The sequence below is a fragment of the Cuculus canorus genome, chromosome Z (genome assembly GCF_017976375.1).
Source record: "Cuculus canorus isolate bCucCan1 chromosome Z, bCucCan1.pri, whole genome shotgun sequence".
In the NCBI taxonomy this organism is placed as follows: Eukaryota; Metazoa; Chordata; class Aves; order Cuculiformes; family Cuculidae; genus Cuculus; species Cuculus canorus.
This window is the reverse complement of record NC_071441.1, coordinates 38,167,673-38,183,722: the sequence shown is the minus strand read 5'-3', so window position 1 is coordinate 38,183,722 and position 16,050 is coordinate 38,167,673. Positions and strand designations below refer to the sequence as shown.

Here is a 16,050-nt window from a genome sequence, read left to right as displayed (position 1 = left end):
GTGCTTTTCTTTAACTCCCTCATTTTCAATCGCTAAATAAAAGAAAACCTTCAAACCTAAAGGTACTTTTTAGGTTTGTAATCTTGTTAATCTAATGGCATTGTAAACATTATATAAAGTAATGATACTTATGACTATAGCTAAAAGTTCTGATGAATTCTTATTAGATATTTGTGCTTTCTTTCTAAGTACAGCTAAAGGTTAGTTTGCACATGGCTTTGTTTTCAAAATTTGGTATTTATTTTTCATCCTTAGTGTAATAATAATGTCACCTAAACTGCCTTCTCAAAGAAAGATTAGCACAAACATCAGTCAGTTGCTTTTCTAAATCTAGTGGTTTTTATTCTTTTCGTTCTCTGGTTAATGTGAATATATGATCAAATTACTGCTGTATTATTATAGCTCAGCATTGTGCTGCTGCTGTGTGGGTGGCCTAGGTTAAGGAATGATCCTGGGATTTCTGTCTCCTGCTGCTTAAGACTAAAGATGTCATGGAGATGCCACCTATGGTCTTTAAGAAGAGGGATAAGAGTTTTGGCCATAGCACTGTGTAGATCCTTGCCTTCTCATTGCTTATTCTGTTTGTCCTGTCTGTGATAGTGCCTTACAACAGCTAGTGCCTAATAAGTAGAAAGAAATGGTAATTTGAGCAACTGGCAAAGGTTAGGGGGATCATTAATTTCAATTATGCATTTATTTCTCTCACTTTTCCCTCTTCCTCCTATCCCTCCACAAAAGCCATACTGAAAGGTTTATAGAAACCTAAGAGCGAGTTGTTGTAGTTGGATATTGTTACTCTTTGTAGAATTTTGGGAGGGGATAAAATAGCTGTACATAAATTATAGATACAGTTTCATACTATTAAGATGTCAAGATCCATTTTTTTCATTTAGTGTTAGAATAACTTCATGTAAAAATTTGAGTAAATATACTCTTGTTTTTCTGCTTTATTTTCAGTGTTTCATGTTTTTGATGCAGTGCTCTTTGCTTTTCATTGTGTGCTGTGCGTAACTGGGGGTTCTCTCTCTTTGGCAGATGGTATACTGTTCGCTGACCGAATTCCAGAGAGCGGTGTACCAGGCTGTGCTAGAGACAGAGGATGTAAGCTTAGTATTGCGAGCAGGAGAGCCTTGTAGCTGCAACAGTGGCCGTAAAAGGAAGAACTGTTGCTACAAAGTAAGAATTTGCACTGTATGGATTTTAGAACATGGCTTTTCTGGTTTGTGTGGTAGTTGGATTTTCCCAAGAGAGTGCCAATGAAGAACTGGTTGAAATGGCTGCATGATTGTAGGCCAACTGTTTGGGAAGTCTTGCCTAGAAACGGGTGGTTGCATCACAAGCATGATAGAGTTAGGCACTTCTGGATTACACCAAAGCTGCTCTGCATGCCCTGAGAAGGTGGTTGTTATTTATGCAGTAAATTCTAGGTTTGTTGTGTTAATAAGTGCACCTGTGAAACAGTTGATGTTGGCAAGGGTATTGTGTTGGGATGTTCAGTATGTCATGCATGCTGCTTCCGTATGCCTCAGGCTGCAAAGAAGCTGCAAATCGGAGGCATCTTGGACCCAGGAGATTTTGTGGGCTTCGCTTCTGTTGTGACTGCAGTTGGACTGTGTCTTTCTATGCCACTAAACATGTGCTTTGCTTTGCCTTGCTTAGTTCACAAAGGGCGTTGGGTGGGCCTGCAGTTACTTAAGTGCTCTTGTGGACTGTCTTATTCCAAAGTTAGACATGAAGTTTAGTAACTTGAGAAAGGAAAGGAAAATTAATATTGGTTGAATCAGCCAACCATAACCAGAAAAATAGCTGATGCTGTTGCTGCTGCTGCACTGTAGAATGTTTGAATTATGTTACTTGAGATGTTTATAAAACTTTATACATTACTGTTATAGAAAAACGTAAAGTTAGCAGCTGTAGGGTAAGAAGTCATTCAAACAGCTCTGGTTTGATTTACATTTAAATAAGTTGTAAAGTTATGGTCTTTTTGTCTACCAAGTAATTTCTGTAGATATCTGAAATGTTTAGCAAACTATGAACAGAGCTGTAGTTCTTTTTTCCCCCTTTTTGAGGAAGTGTTTTCTATCCACAAGGTCACAAAGCTGAGAGGGGAAAGAACGTGCTGCTTTTTTGTTAGAGGTACATTATGCTTCTCTTTGGGATCAATTATAGTACTACTTAGAATTGCTGGTGCATTGAACTCTGTAAGAACAGCTCTTACTTTTGATAATTTCTTATTTCCATGAGTATTTTTTTTGCACAAATGTTTTTTTTTGTAGGTAAATGCTCATGGTGAAACAATTAAGTCATTGCGCTTCAGTTACTTGACAATCCTACAGAAGGTAGCAAATCATGCTGCACTGCTACAGACAGACAACACTACTAAGCAGCAGGTTAGTTTTTAGAAGTATCTGAAAGCTACTTATGGAAAATGGTTGAAAACTCTTGAATGAAAATTGCTACTAACCTCCTTCTAAAGTCTTAACTAACTGAAATGATGATATTTTGAAAAATTCCTTTTTCATTCAGTAATTTAGAATGTAACCCTTTTAAATTGATAGAGATGTTGCACAATAGTATGTTCATTTAGTTGATGCATATCTGAAAGTAAGGGTTACGGAAACATTGTGATCTTTTTTAATGATGTCTAATAATACCATTTATGACAAGTGCCTACTAAGAGGAATGCCTTTGTGCACATAAATTAGTAACAAGGAATTAGAATGGGGGTTTTTTTCCTTCTGGTATGTTATATTTAGAGCTAAGCCTTAAATCATGAGAAATGTGTTTTAGTAGGAAATGCTCAACTTCATAACAGTATGAGTTTGCATTGTTACTGTGGCAAGTAACCTACAAGAGCCACAAAAGGCAGAGCTTTTAAAAATGATTGGACTTGATTCTTAAGATCCAAAAATGAGCAAATGTATTTAGGGATGTTACCGGTTCCTCTCAGAAATCACAAGGAAATGGAAATGAGGAAGTCCTAAGTAATTGTGGCAACTTTTTTTTTCCATTAAAGCAGTTTTGCTGTTCAGAAAATGTTGCATCTAGTGTCAAGGGCCTTATACACAGTAAATATGTGAACATTTTCAGTGTTGGCTTTTTTAATTTTGTGTATATAGTTGTTGTTGTAATAACATTTGAGAGTTTAAAGAACCACTGAAATAACAATATATTAGTATTTTGAGACTTTCTTTTTCAGCATGCAGAGTTATTAACCTCTCCAAAATATGCAGAGGAAACTGATATCTTGTAGTATTTCTCACCTTGAATACTGAAGTCTTATCACGCATGTTATTCTGAGGTGAGAGATGAGATCTTTCGTGCTTGTCTGGAAAAGACGACTTAGTGTGTGGTTACATTCAAGTTACGAGCTACCTAAATTCTAGCAATGGAGCTTTAATGTGGCTTTTGAACAGTTTAAATGCATATCACTTTTTTTTGTCTTATCAATGGGACTGTATTGACTTATCATGCCAGAGGTGCTGGTACACAACTGTTGGCTAACGCAAACTTCAAGCCAACAGTGTTATTGAGACGGACAATTCTGGTCAGTCTTATTGCTATCTCTACCCAGGGGAAGATATTTTGGACGTCTGTTACACTAGTAACTAGAATCCATGGTTTCAGATTAGGACCTTTCTTTTTTAAATTAAGCAAACCGAAACATGCAAGAGGTATTTTGTGCAGCACTTCTGTAGGGAACTGAATAAAACCACAACTTTTTGTTTAAGTTACTCCATCAGATTACTTGTTTCAACATCTTTAACTCGTTGTACAGCTTACTGGTATCCCGATGTAGCTCTAATTTCTAACGTCCATTCAAACTTTTTGCGTTTCTTCCAGGAAGCACATATCAAACGGGTGTGTAACCAGGTATTTTCCAGTTTTCCAGATTTCGTGCAGTTAAGCAAAGATGCAGCCTTTGAAACAATTTCAGATCCCAAGTACAGTGGAAAAATGAAGGTAAATTTGTTCTTTAGAGGAAAAATAAGAAATAGTAACAGATCTGCAGCTGTAGTGTACAGATACAAGAAAATGTTCACCTAATATTTGTGGTTTTTTAACCATTCTGTTTAAGGTAGTGGTACCCCAGGACAGATCTGTCTTGGATCAGTGTGCCTCTGGGCAAAGAGTGGTTAAGAGTGACCTGTAATGCTTAAGATAAAGATGCTAGCTTCACATATTTAATGATGATCATGGAAATCTTGCAGTCAAGGGGGCTGGACTACAAAACCGTTGATTTATTGGCAGTCAGAAATGTTTGGGGAGGGAAAGAGCAAAACAAATTCTTTACGGACTTAATGACTTTTAGAATCTATCCTTCTGTTTTTTTGAAGTAATATTTATATTGAAAAATATTTCTTCAGTGTGTTTGGTAGGTGAGAGAACCACAATATACATTTCTGTAGAAAAGTAAGAAAGGAAATAAAAATTACTATAATTTATTTATAGAAAACTTTGTTCCTCTGACATTTTAAAAAAGTGGCATCAGACACTACACTTTAGTAGCGGTAAGCAAAGCTATAAAGCAATGTAGACTTTTTTTATCCAATGTGAGAAACTATGATGTGATATTATGAGGGTTTCTTGTTTGGTTTGGGTTTTTTAATTTACTAATTATAAAATAGAAGCACTTTCATATGCTGCCTTAATGACAGCCCAGTAGACTTACAGAATATTTTTCCACTGATGACATCTGGTTTTGTGCATATGATGCTTTATTTTAAAAATCTGTAGTGTCAGTGCATTGCAAACTGGATGAAATTTATCTAAGAATGATTGAAAGGATTGCTTAATGTGAGGAAAATTAGTCTGCTTTCTTTTGTAAGGAGAAATTGAGTTTTGCATCATTTCATGAAGTGTATCTTAGTATAAACAGAATATTCTGATCTGTGTGGTGTTATCTCTGTACCTGGAAGCAGGAGTTTTATGTAACAAGCCAAGTAGCCTTCAAGTGCAGTGGTTTCCGCGTCCTTTAAATTTGACTTCAAAATGATGCTGATGCCAAAAATTTCTTCATATACTTCTGGTATTGTAGGTAGCTTTTTTTTTATGCTCTGGAAGGAAAGTCATTCAGAAGGTACTCCATTTAGAAGGTCACTCTTGCCATCACAAAGTGATCAGAGGAGAGTCGTCAAATACTAGAGCCTGAAAACTGCTTTATATATTTTTAACATTTTATTTGGAATTAAATGAGCCAAATTATAGTAAAATGTTTTTAGTAGCCTTTTAGTACTGTAGTACTGCAATACTGTACATTTTTTATTCTATAAATGAATTCTGGAAGCTAATTGATATACTTTTGTAACTCTCATCTGGTAGCATAGACTGAATAAGTATAATTTGTTCCTTTAAATTTAGTACAGACTACCCAGAAATTTTAGTAGAGGTGATTATTCTTTTGTAGCTGAGCATATTTGCAAAGGGAAAGTTTGTGGCATTTATTAAATTTATTCTGGGCAAGGGAAGGGCTGGGTTTTATCAGTGAGGTTCATTAGCGCAGCAGATGTCACTGTAGGGTTAAAGAGATTAACCTGTTTGCTGAAATACCTTCTGTTCTCTCACAAAGCAGAGATAACTTATTTGGGGAAACATAGCTTTTAGCACTGTGGAAAATGCTTGCTGCTACCAGTGAAACTAGAATGACTGGAATGCGAGTGTGAGTGTATAGCATATCGGTGTTTGTCTTACCTTGTGCTATGGGTACAGTCAGCTCTACATGTTTTGCAAACTGTAGCTCTTACAACATGACAGCCCAAGTCTGCTGTTCTGAATTTAAGGTTATAGCAAGAGCCTGGAAAAAGCAACCCTTATAATCCAAATGTACATGTATAAGTATTAATTGTATACCTTTGGACTCTTAACACATCCTTGTTAAGGTGGGAGGTGGATAATGACACAGTAGCATGATAAGAATTTCAGCTATTTTTTTTGTGGAATTATCCCTTCATTTTCAGTTATACTGTGGAACGTAAAGTTTTCAGAATGCTTTGCTTGCGCTTTCTATTGCAAGTTGTATTTCATGCGTAGGTTTTTAACTTGGAATAGTTGAATATGTGAGAACTGAAGTGGAAGGAGTGTACTGCCTGGTTTGGAAACGATCCTTTTTCCATCATTAAAACATTGGGGATGTGCAAAGTGGAAGGACAAGTGATTCCATTACTTTTTGAACACAAAGACTGGAGATTGTTCACACAGAAGGATCAGAGACTGCTTGGAAAAGAAGAATGAATGTAGTTTTAAAAGCCTGTAGTAATTCTCATTACTATTTTGTATGGTTATTTCTATAGTTTTGTTGAAATTCTGGCTCAGAGAGACTGTATGTGCTGTCTAGATGAAAAGGGCTATTAAATGCCTGGGCACTTGAAATAGCTTTTTTTTTTTTAACCTATGCATGTAGTATTTCCACAGACATTAATTTGTGGAGTTTTGGAATGTTGTTTTAATTGATATAAATCTCTTAGGAATAGCTGTTTTGGATTGGTTTATTTATTTTGCCTGGCATATTATCATTATTTCAGTAGGAAAGTGGAAGTCTATCTGAGCACCTTGCAAATAATACTAACTTCCACTATTAAGCATAACCCTAACCCAGGCTTGGAAGGCTAAAAAACATGCTAGGCTAGCTCAGACATCTTTATGCAAACTATGTATTCTCAGATGTGAGAAGTCAGGTTTCATCACAGTCAAACAACTCACAATTTAAAGTAAGAAGAGGATATGCATGTGGAGTTCTACACAGAGCATGTTACTTTTACTTAAGTATGATCAAGTATTTCTTTTTCAGACTAACAGCATTCAGGATAATACTCCAATGTACAAGCACACAATTTAATCCTCTTTGTGAGACCGCTCATTACTTCCCTCTGTTCATCAGAGCTGAATCCAGAGCTATTTATCCAGAATATCTAAAAAACCAATGGGCATGACATTGATCCATTTTATTTAAATAGACTGGGTGTATTTGTGTTCTCCTATGGGAAATTAATTATTTGACCTATACTCTAATAGTAACAACAATAACAGAGTACCCAAATTCCTTCTACTTGAAAAGCACGTCACTGGTTTTCTTCTGTTTCTTAATGGACCTAAATAAAATGCAAATGTAAATCATTTAGCTCTTATTAAATCGCCTGGTGTGGATTTTATTTCTTAATAAGATATATCCTAGTCTGCATGTTGTACAGTGGATCCAGGCAAAAACTACCTTGTTTGTACTTTGTTTTTATTGTAATTTGCTGGCTAATATTTATGAAAGGGCTTATGAGTGACATAGAACTACTCTTCTATATTCTAGATATTATCCCAAATGATGAATTTAATATAAACATTCCTCATTGTTGTCAAAGATTTGTTAGGCTTTTAGTGAAATCAGCGTTGATTAACGGTTTGTGTATTTATCACTGAATAAACACAATTTTTAAATATTTGTTGCCCAGTGGGAGAAAGATACAGACATGGTAGAAAAAATTCCTCTTTTTCATTTGTGTATTTCTTCTGCGTGGTATTCTGGAGCTGCCATTGCCAGATGTGGACATGCTTCTTTTGAAATTAACAGTATCGCCATTATACACAAGGGTCTGGATTATTTGCTTCCCCACCACAAGAACATTGTGTGTGGGCAGATTATTGGCACTTCAAGGTCTGTGCTGAGTCTGGGAAGCTGGATCCTACTGTAAATAGAGCAGCAGATTAGAGTGGGAGTGGGGAGGGGCGTACATCTCACTGATTATTTTAACAAGGCAGGTTCCAAGAATTTCTGTACTCAGATGTAGTACAGAAAGCTTAAACAGACCTTCCTGATTTCAGGGGAATTGTGTGCATTTGCTAAATGCAAAAAATCACAAGCTGAGCTAGTATGTGAGCTAAGTAACATTTTGTTGCAGTCTACGTGGTGACACAATTAGCTTCTGGGTTTACCTGTTAGCAGTATGGTTGCCCTTTCATAGCTGCTATAAGATTTCCATGTAGATCCCCGAATAATGCATCGGTCTGTCATCTCCATTACCTTTGACACATTTATTATATTAGTGATATTTTTGTTATGCCTGTCTTTGGCTTTGCAAACAATTAATTACAGTGTAACCTGTTTTAAAAACTGAAAACAGAAGTAAGCATGTATGAGATGACCTGTAGATATTTTAAACTTTTCATTTATATTCTGATGTTTGTTTACAGGTCCTTCAGAAGCTTTTAAATCACTTCAGAAAAAACAAGGATAAAGTTCTTCTTTTTTCCTTTTCCACAAAGGTGAGCTCCATATGATTTTTATCAATTAACTGCAGCAATAGGTTCTGAAGCTTAAAGTATGAAGTGACTGCTGTGAACCTACATTTGTCTGTACTATGGCAAATAATTGAGACGGACATGAAGTGCCACGCTCCAGAAAGATGATGAAACGTGTTATCTCCTGATTAAAATGCTGATGGCAAACAAAAGTAATATGCTGCTGCCTTCCTTGGAGCTTTTTGAAATTGTTGTATTACTTTAGGTGTAGATAGGTCATAATGACTTCAGCTCTTGAGTTAGAGCAGTGTCATGGCAAGATACGACTGAAGTGTCATGCAACCTTTGTGTTGTACTGAGAGTAGTTTAATTTTCGCTGTTCTATTGGCTTTTGACTGTCGCCAGTGATGAAACTTTATCCTTGAGACTTTTTACACTACTTGGTTTAAACTGAAAACAGTGTTTAATTGGAGCAAGAGATATATGCACACTTTGCTTTTAAGGGACTTGCTCCTTGATTTTCTTGTTAAGGTACAACATGTTTCCTGAAATGGTGCTGACTGTAATATGGCTTTCTTTACTTAAATATTTGTAATGATAGCATTTAGAAATATTTAAAAATAATAGTGTGAATGACAGTCCAGAATTTAAAATACTTAATATTGTGGTTTTAAGGCAGACTGCAAATGTAATATTTACATGCAGTAGTGAAACGCTCACATATCCTAGGCTGTACTTCACGGTGGTGATGGGCCCCTGGTTACTGCAGTCTCTGTCACTCTGTCCCTTTGAACTCTGGCTGTGCATACCAGCCTGTTTCTGTGCTGGCTTTGGTGCTCATTTAACATATTTGAAGTCATTGTAACTTGCTAAGATGGTTGAAAACTGTTTAAGTTGCCTGCCTGCTTACTGGGTCAGCATCACTTAGAGGTGGGGCAGACAGCCAGGGTTGGAGGATTGAATGACACCAGAGCAGATCAACTTTAATCACCTTGAGTGTTGTAGAATCAAGCTGAAGAGTGTGGTTGTTGATATCAAAACGGTGAAGATTTACTGTTGTTGTAAATGCTTGGTCTATTGAAAACATATTTGCAAAACATGACCTCTGTGATTATGGTTAATTGAAAAGATAACAGTAAGCGCTTACTCTTTTTTTTTTCTTATTTTTCCACCCAGTTGCTAGATGTACTGGAACAATACTGTATGGCATCTGGGCTAGATTACCGAAGACTTGATGGAAATACAAAACCAGAAGATAGGACCAGAATTGTGAGAGAGTTCAACAACGTTCAAGAAATTACCATATGTCTTGTATCTACAATGTAAGAAAATTTATCTTGTAGTCTGTTTCATTCTGTCTTTCTAGTGTTTAGCAAATAAGTTACTCTGCATTTTTCTTGATGACGTTGTGAGGAATTACTTTTTGAGAAAGTCAATTGTTCTCTTGTCTGTTAGCAAATGTAGATTTACTGCTGTGGACTGAAGCTTCTTCCCAAAATATCTGAAACTTCCTTCCTTCCCTTCTCTTTTGCTTTATGATGATTGCTAAGACCTGAACTGAAACAAGCAGTTCTTCTGAATCCTGGTTTTAAATTTCCACTTGCTGTAGGAATGAGGAAAACTGAAATGCTGTATTAAAGTGTAAAATTATTTTTCAGTTACTGCAATTTATTAACCACGTTAATTAGCATGTATCTATTTAAAATACTTCAAACAATCATTGATTGTCTTTGAAAAACATATTTGCTTATCAGATCTGCTAAATCAATTTATGATGGATAGTGAATTCTTTTTAAATAGAGCAATATGTTCAACTAAAATTAAGGGAAATGTGATGACCTCCCTGCCCTTTTTCTTTCTTTAGTCCCGTTTTCCTTTCATCTTGGATGAAGTTTGTTACCAAGCAAAGGGCAGAAGGCAAACAGAGGAAAACTTTAATACTGCTGAGGAAAACTCAGTGAAACTAGATCAAACATGCAAATAGGCTGTTCTTGCCGGTATGGTCACTTTGGCCATTCTTTACCCAAAGTGGGCGTGTTAAAAGTTAGATAGGAGGATCCGCACTGCCTCTGTTTAATTGGAAATTAGACGTAATCTTAGGCTGTTAAAAATGCGTGTTAGAAACATCTTTGCATCCTCTCTGGTGCTCGCAGGCAGTGTTGCGAAGAAATTTATTTTGTTGGTCATGCACATTTATTTGTAATCTCTGTCACTGGTGGAACCTGGCTGTCAGCTTCCCTAAGACCTTCATAGGTCCCTATGTTTGTTGCTGAAGACAGCAGGGCATTACTGCCTGTGTAGCATCAGGATAGATGATGCTCTAATTTGTGCTTCTGTCACTCTAGTTTAGTTGTACAATTATCACCTTTTCAGTTCTCTTCCATTAATTTACATAGAAATAAAAATGGTCAGGTAAACAGAGATGGATTCTCTTCTTTCTGCTATTAGAACTTGTGAATACAGAGATCGGTGAGCTTTCCATGCCTGTTGGTGGTGCTTGAGATGAGTCTTAATCCTGATCTTAGTATTTCTCATCTTACTGAGTAAATCGAAGAAACAAACGATGGAATTGCAGTCAATGTAACCGGTGTTTACTAAGAAAATCAGAAAGTACAATTCTTTATATAGTTTATCACAAATGACAAAGTTGTCTTTTTGCTTGTTTGATATACAGTAATGGAAGCAGCTTTAATTTTGTAGTCCTTTGGAAATCAGAAAGTGCTTTATCTCAATTCAACTTTACAAGGAGTTCATCCTTCCTCTTAGAATTCAGATATTGGGGCTTCACAGTGTATTCTTTATTTCTAAATACATAATAAGTTGACAGAATTGGGTCATACTCTTCTGTCTGTACTTTCTCGCAAAGATTTTGGCTGACTGTTCTGCATAGTCAACTTGTATGTGTTTTAAAAGTCTTGTTGTTCAGAGAGCCAAATGTTCGTTTTTGCTGAAAATACTTGCAGTCTTTTGGCTCCAAAAATGCATTCTCCACAGCATGAAATCCCTGCATAGTGATCTTGAGTCTGCCATTATATTCTACTGGCACAGTTAACATGCATCTTTAAACAGGAAGCTCCAATCTATAAATTAGTGAGTTACAGTGCAGACAGCGGTCGTGACTTCACTGTTGAATATATGATGTTTCTGATTTATATTCAGGGCTTTTTACACTGCAAAATGCTGTTTCTGCCTGGAATTGCCTAGGTATTGTCCGTAGACGTTTGGAAGTCCTGAATTTAATTGGTTGCTGATTTTCTTAAGAAATAGGACCTTAAACTACCAAGTAAAAAAAATACATAAATCTGTCTATCTATGTCTATATAGCTTAAACTCAAGTTTTACAGTCAATAGTAGCGTCAAAGAGTCATATAGCTATCCATAGTCCTTTTATGGATAGCTTTGCCTAATATAACTGTGGATAAATATATTTTACGGGTGTTGAGAGAAAATATGATTGATTTCTAGAGAGCTTGTAAATTCCATCAAACCAGTAGATATAAATTACTAATTTCAGCCTTGAACTTCATTGAAAAGTAGGTGTGCATATGTTGTAACTTCTAAGGCTCATGAAATAGATCTGTTTCAGAATGCTTTGGTCCTGTGCTGGTCTTGCTGGGAAAATCCGTGATTAGTTGCAAGAAAGGAGGAGGAAAGGTTGCAATACATACTTCTGTTCTGCTTGCAATGTTCTCACTGTGTATTGCTGTCCATTACTTTGCACTTTCAAGACTTTAACTTATTCTTAACTACGTTGTAAAAATTACTTTTAAAGTGTGTGTAGTCAAATTGAAAGAACTCTCCACCATGAGATCTCACTGAAATAGAGAGCTTTGAAACAATAAAAATCTTGCCTCAGTAAATAGAATTACATAGTCACAGTCTTCATGGAAACTTCCTAATGTGATAGTTTGGTAACTTCCTAACATCGTGGTATTAAGTTGTCAGTGTTAGGATATAAAAATAAGCACAGTTTAATACTGTGCAGTTTTAAATAAGATGATCTCTTGAAAACTGTTGTTTGTAATAGAACTGTTACGTGACATTTCATACAGATTTCTTTTGAGCTGTAGTATAGTAATGTATATGGGACGTCTTTCAATGGTGACTTTAAACCTGGTTAAAATTATGTTTAAAATGGAAGGTATTCTTTACAATGCACAAGCTAACTACTGCATTTGTTCTGTCCATGAAGAGTGTAGGAACCATTCTTTTTCTGTTTTGGACTATCTGAATTTTTCGTGGCATATCTAAAAATATTGAAAGATAAAATCTTTATAAAGCAAAGTGTCCTGTTTAGTTAATTTTAATAGTCAGTCTGTTTTACTGACACTAAGGCTTTGCACTTATTTCAATTCTAAATATCTCGAGTTTTTTTTTATGAGAAGGAATTTGGAAAAATATGTTGACTTGTGTTTCAGTGTGACTGCAGAGTTGGTTTGGTAAGGTGAGAGGCTGAATTCTGTCCTCGCTAAAAAGATATGCTCCATACTCCAAAGTACAGTAAGATATTCTGGAAAATATGAAGATTTTTATTCAGCATTTCAGACTTCGAGAGCACTCATCCTCTGGAAATGTCTGTTAATATTGGCAGGTTCCCATGTCCTCTCCCTTTCCAGATTTAACTAACACCACACCTGGAAGGTAGAGGCCACAACTGTATTTACATTAACAAGGATTCCATGAAGACCAAAAGGGTGTGGGATGCTGTAAACTTTTGCTTTCTGTCTCCATTTATTCACATCTCTGAACACTTTACCTTTCCAACTGCTTTAAAGAAACAGAATATGAAGTAATCTATTAAATCCAGCTGCTCGCTAAATTAAAGGGGACTGACTTTTTCAAATCCACTTGAAGTTAGTACTACATGAATGTAAAGAATTGTTGTAATGGTTAAATTAGCAATAGTATTCAACATGTATAGGAACTTGTCTCTTTTTTGGAGAATGTTGGTTGAGCCACTTGAAAAGTGTTTTCAGTATTTGCTTGTTTTGCAGCTGGATAAGACCTGGTGTTTTCCTCACTTTTGTTCCTCTCCAGTTATGTGTATGCTAAACTTGAAGAAACTGAGCAGTTTTGTTAGATTCAGCAAGGGCATTAGCTAGCTACTTCAGGTTAAGGCCGTGCTCAAATTCTTTGCTGAAAAGCACAATACATCTATTGAATGTTTAAGACTGTGTAACTGGTACCCCCATGACTATTTACTCCCAGAGCAGACAATTTTCTTACAGTAACTTTTTTCCTTGTAATGAAATGTATGAATGTTGCAGATATGCAGCTATGTGGCCAACTATATTTTTAACGACTGATTTACATACTGTACAAATGTACTTGTGACAGTTGTTAATTCTTACAGATGTGATTTACCCTAGACTGACCATTTAGTGGAAGCTGCATAGCATTATTATCAAAACTATGTTCTGGGATTAGAGGGAGTAAAATTTAATGCAGACTTTGTATTTAAGATATAGTTTTCCTTCTTCTACAATGTGACTGGCTTAAAAGTGGTTATGAATTTCAGTATAGTCATTGCAGGAGTTGATCTGTGTAGGGCTCAATGAGTATGAAGTAGCAATCAGGACTTTTACTATAGAAAGGTGATAACAGTTGGTTATGACTCAGTCATGCAGTGTGTAATCTTCCTGCTGCCTAGGTGAGGCGACTGCATTTTACAGCAGGGGTTATTTAAGTACTTTGTGCTTTTTAACACAATAGTAACACAGAGCTGTACCACACTACTTTCAATACCTCTACTGTGCTCTTTTTTTTAATGTTGGGGAAGGGCATGCTGATATGGGCCTAATTCACTGAAAATAGCTTGTTCTACTTAGTCAAATAGTTCTATTTTTTTCATTTTTGTTTTTAGGGCTGGTGGACTGGGTCTTAATTTTGTCGGTGCCAATGTTGTTATACTGTTTGATCCTACGTGGAACCCAGCAAATGATCTTCAAGCTATTGACAGGTACACTCTCAAAATACAGAACTTGATCCATGTTGTACGCTTCTTTTGCTCTGATCCTGTAATTGTCCAAGCAAACTTTCCTAGGGAAAGAAGTCTTTTATGTAGTCTGACTTGTCCACAAGACACTAAGAAATGTCCAGCTAAATTACTTTTTAGCTTTGGTGTTCTTATTTTAACGCTGAATTTTACTGCTATTTTTAGAATATAATCTATTAGAAGTCTCATTACTATTAATGAATCTATTAGTGGGCCCCTCACCACAAGAAGGATGTTGAGGCTCTGGAGCGTGTCCAGAGAAGAGCAACAAAGCTGGTGAGGGGGCTGGAGAACAAGTCTTACGAGGAGCGGCTGAGAGAGCTGGGGTTGTTTAGCCTGGAGAAGAGGAGGCTGAGGGGAGACCTTATTACTCTCTACAACTACCTGAAAGGAGGTTGTGGAGAGGAGGGAGCTGGCCTCTTCTCCCAAGTGACAGGGGACAGGACTAGAGGGAATGGCCTGAAGCTCCATCAGGGGAGGTTCAGGTTGGATATCAGAAAAAAATTCTTCACAGTAAGAGTCATTGGGTACTGGAACAGGCTGCCCAGGGAGGGGGTCGAGTCGCCTTCCCTGGAGGTGTTTAAGGAACGGGTGGATGAAGTGCTTAGGGACATGGTTTAGGGAGTGTTAGGAATGGTTGGACTCGATGATCCAATGGGTCCTTTCCAACCTTGTGATTCTGTGATTCTGTCTCAGAATTTGCCATTTAGAACGCTGCCTGTTCATTAGCTCTATTTATTATGTTGTAACTTGCAGAGTGCTTTATAAAGTTAAGAAAGAACAGATTGCCCAAGTAATACGTGATCTAACTCCTGTAAAATGCAAATAGGAGAATGTCTTGTGCAAGAGCATATGGAGGTGGAGTGAGGGGGAGGGGCAAGAGACTGGCGAAATCGTTCTCAAGAGAGGTGGGACACAACTTGAAGAGAAAGCTTTCTCAACTGCATAGGCCTGAGAAAAAACTTGGAAAACTAAGAGCGAAGGAAAGGTGAATGGAATGCTTAGGCAAATTTGAAAAAGTGAAGGAAAGAAACGTAACACCAAACAACTCATAAATGATTTAGATTACCCCTGTTTTATTGAAAGGCTTTTAAAAATTCATTTATTTACTACTCCTAATTGGTGATAAAATGTTTTTTGATATGAAACTGTCCTTGCAGAGCTTATAGAATTGGCCAATACAAAGATGTTAAAGTGTTTAGATTGATATCCCTGGGAACTGTGGAGGAGATGATGTACTTGCGACAAGTTTATAAACAGGTAAAGTTGACAAAATTTTAATTGGGAGTTTATTTAGCTAGTTCAATGCCTGAAAGCTAAGCTAGCCTATAGCAATGTTGTCTACCTTGGTTTTATGATATATATGTACAGTCATTTATTAAGTAGAGATACATCATTTACCAGTTGTGAAATAACAAAACAGCATGATGTTTGTATTGAAGTTTTTTTTGTAACTTGTACCAGTTTAATTATGCAATCTGCAGTAATCGGGTTATACAAAGAAGAGAAGAGAACTATTTAAAAGATTGTAAAATACATGTCTGAAAGTTGTGGTTTGTATCTGCAGTGATCTGATTCAGGCAGCTTTTTTGAAAGGCTGGATGAAAAGTTCTCAAAAATCTAGCTGGTGCTATAGAAGAAAAGCAAGAAGACATTGCTGCTTTCCTGCCATTGAAAACTTATTTATGAAAGGAGAGGGAAAAGGCTTGTAGTTGCTTCCATTATGAAGATAAGAAGTGATGTCTGTTAGAATACTCAGCCTGGAACCATCGCTGTCTCTGAATTTTGCTACTTATATTGATAAGTTTAAAAATCTAAGAGTGGTAAAA

At 36.4% G+C, this 16,050-nt stretch overlaps 1 protein-coding gene across 4 annotated transcripts in view; it reads left to right on the top strand.

Moving 5' to 3' along the window:
• ERCC6L2 (ERCC excision repair 6 like 2) overlaps window positions 1-16,050 on the top strand; it is a 53,233-nt gene that overhangs the window by 12,026 nt on the left and 25,157 nt on the right. For 3 of the 4 annotated variants that reach the window (XM_009561626.2, XM_054054581.1, XM_054054582.1), the window contains exons 7-13: window positions 1,036-1,176; window positions 2,277-2,390; window positions 3,844-3,963; window positions 8,179-8,250; window positions 9,403-9,548; window positions 14,090-14,185; window positions 15,382-15,481. In XM_009561626.2, coding sequence (XP_009559921.1) covers window positions 1,036-1,176; window positions 2,277-2,390; window positions 3,844-3,963; window positions 8,179-8,250; window positions 9,403-9,548; window positions 14,090-14,185; window positions 15,382-15,481 — 789 coding nt within the window. The remainder of the gene's footprint in view (window positions 1-1,035; window positions 1,177-2,276; window positions 2,391-3,843; window positions 3,964-8,178; window positions 8,251-9,402; window positions 9,549-14,089; window positions 14,186-15,381; window positions 15,482-16,050) is intronic. The other variant, XR_008447827.1, reaches the window with a different exon arrangement.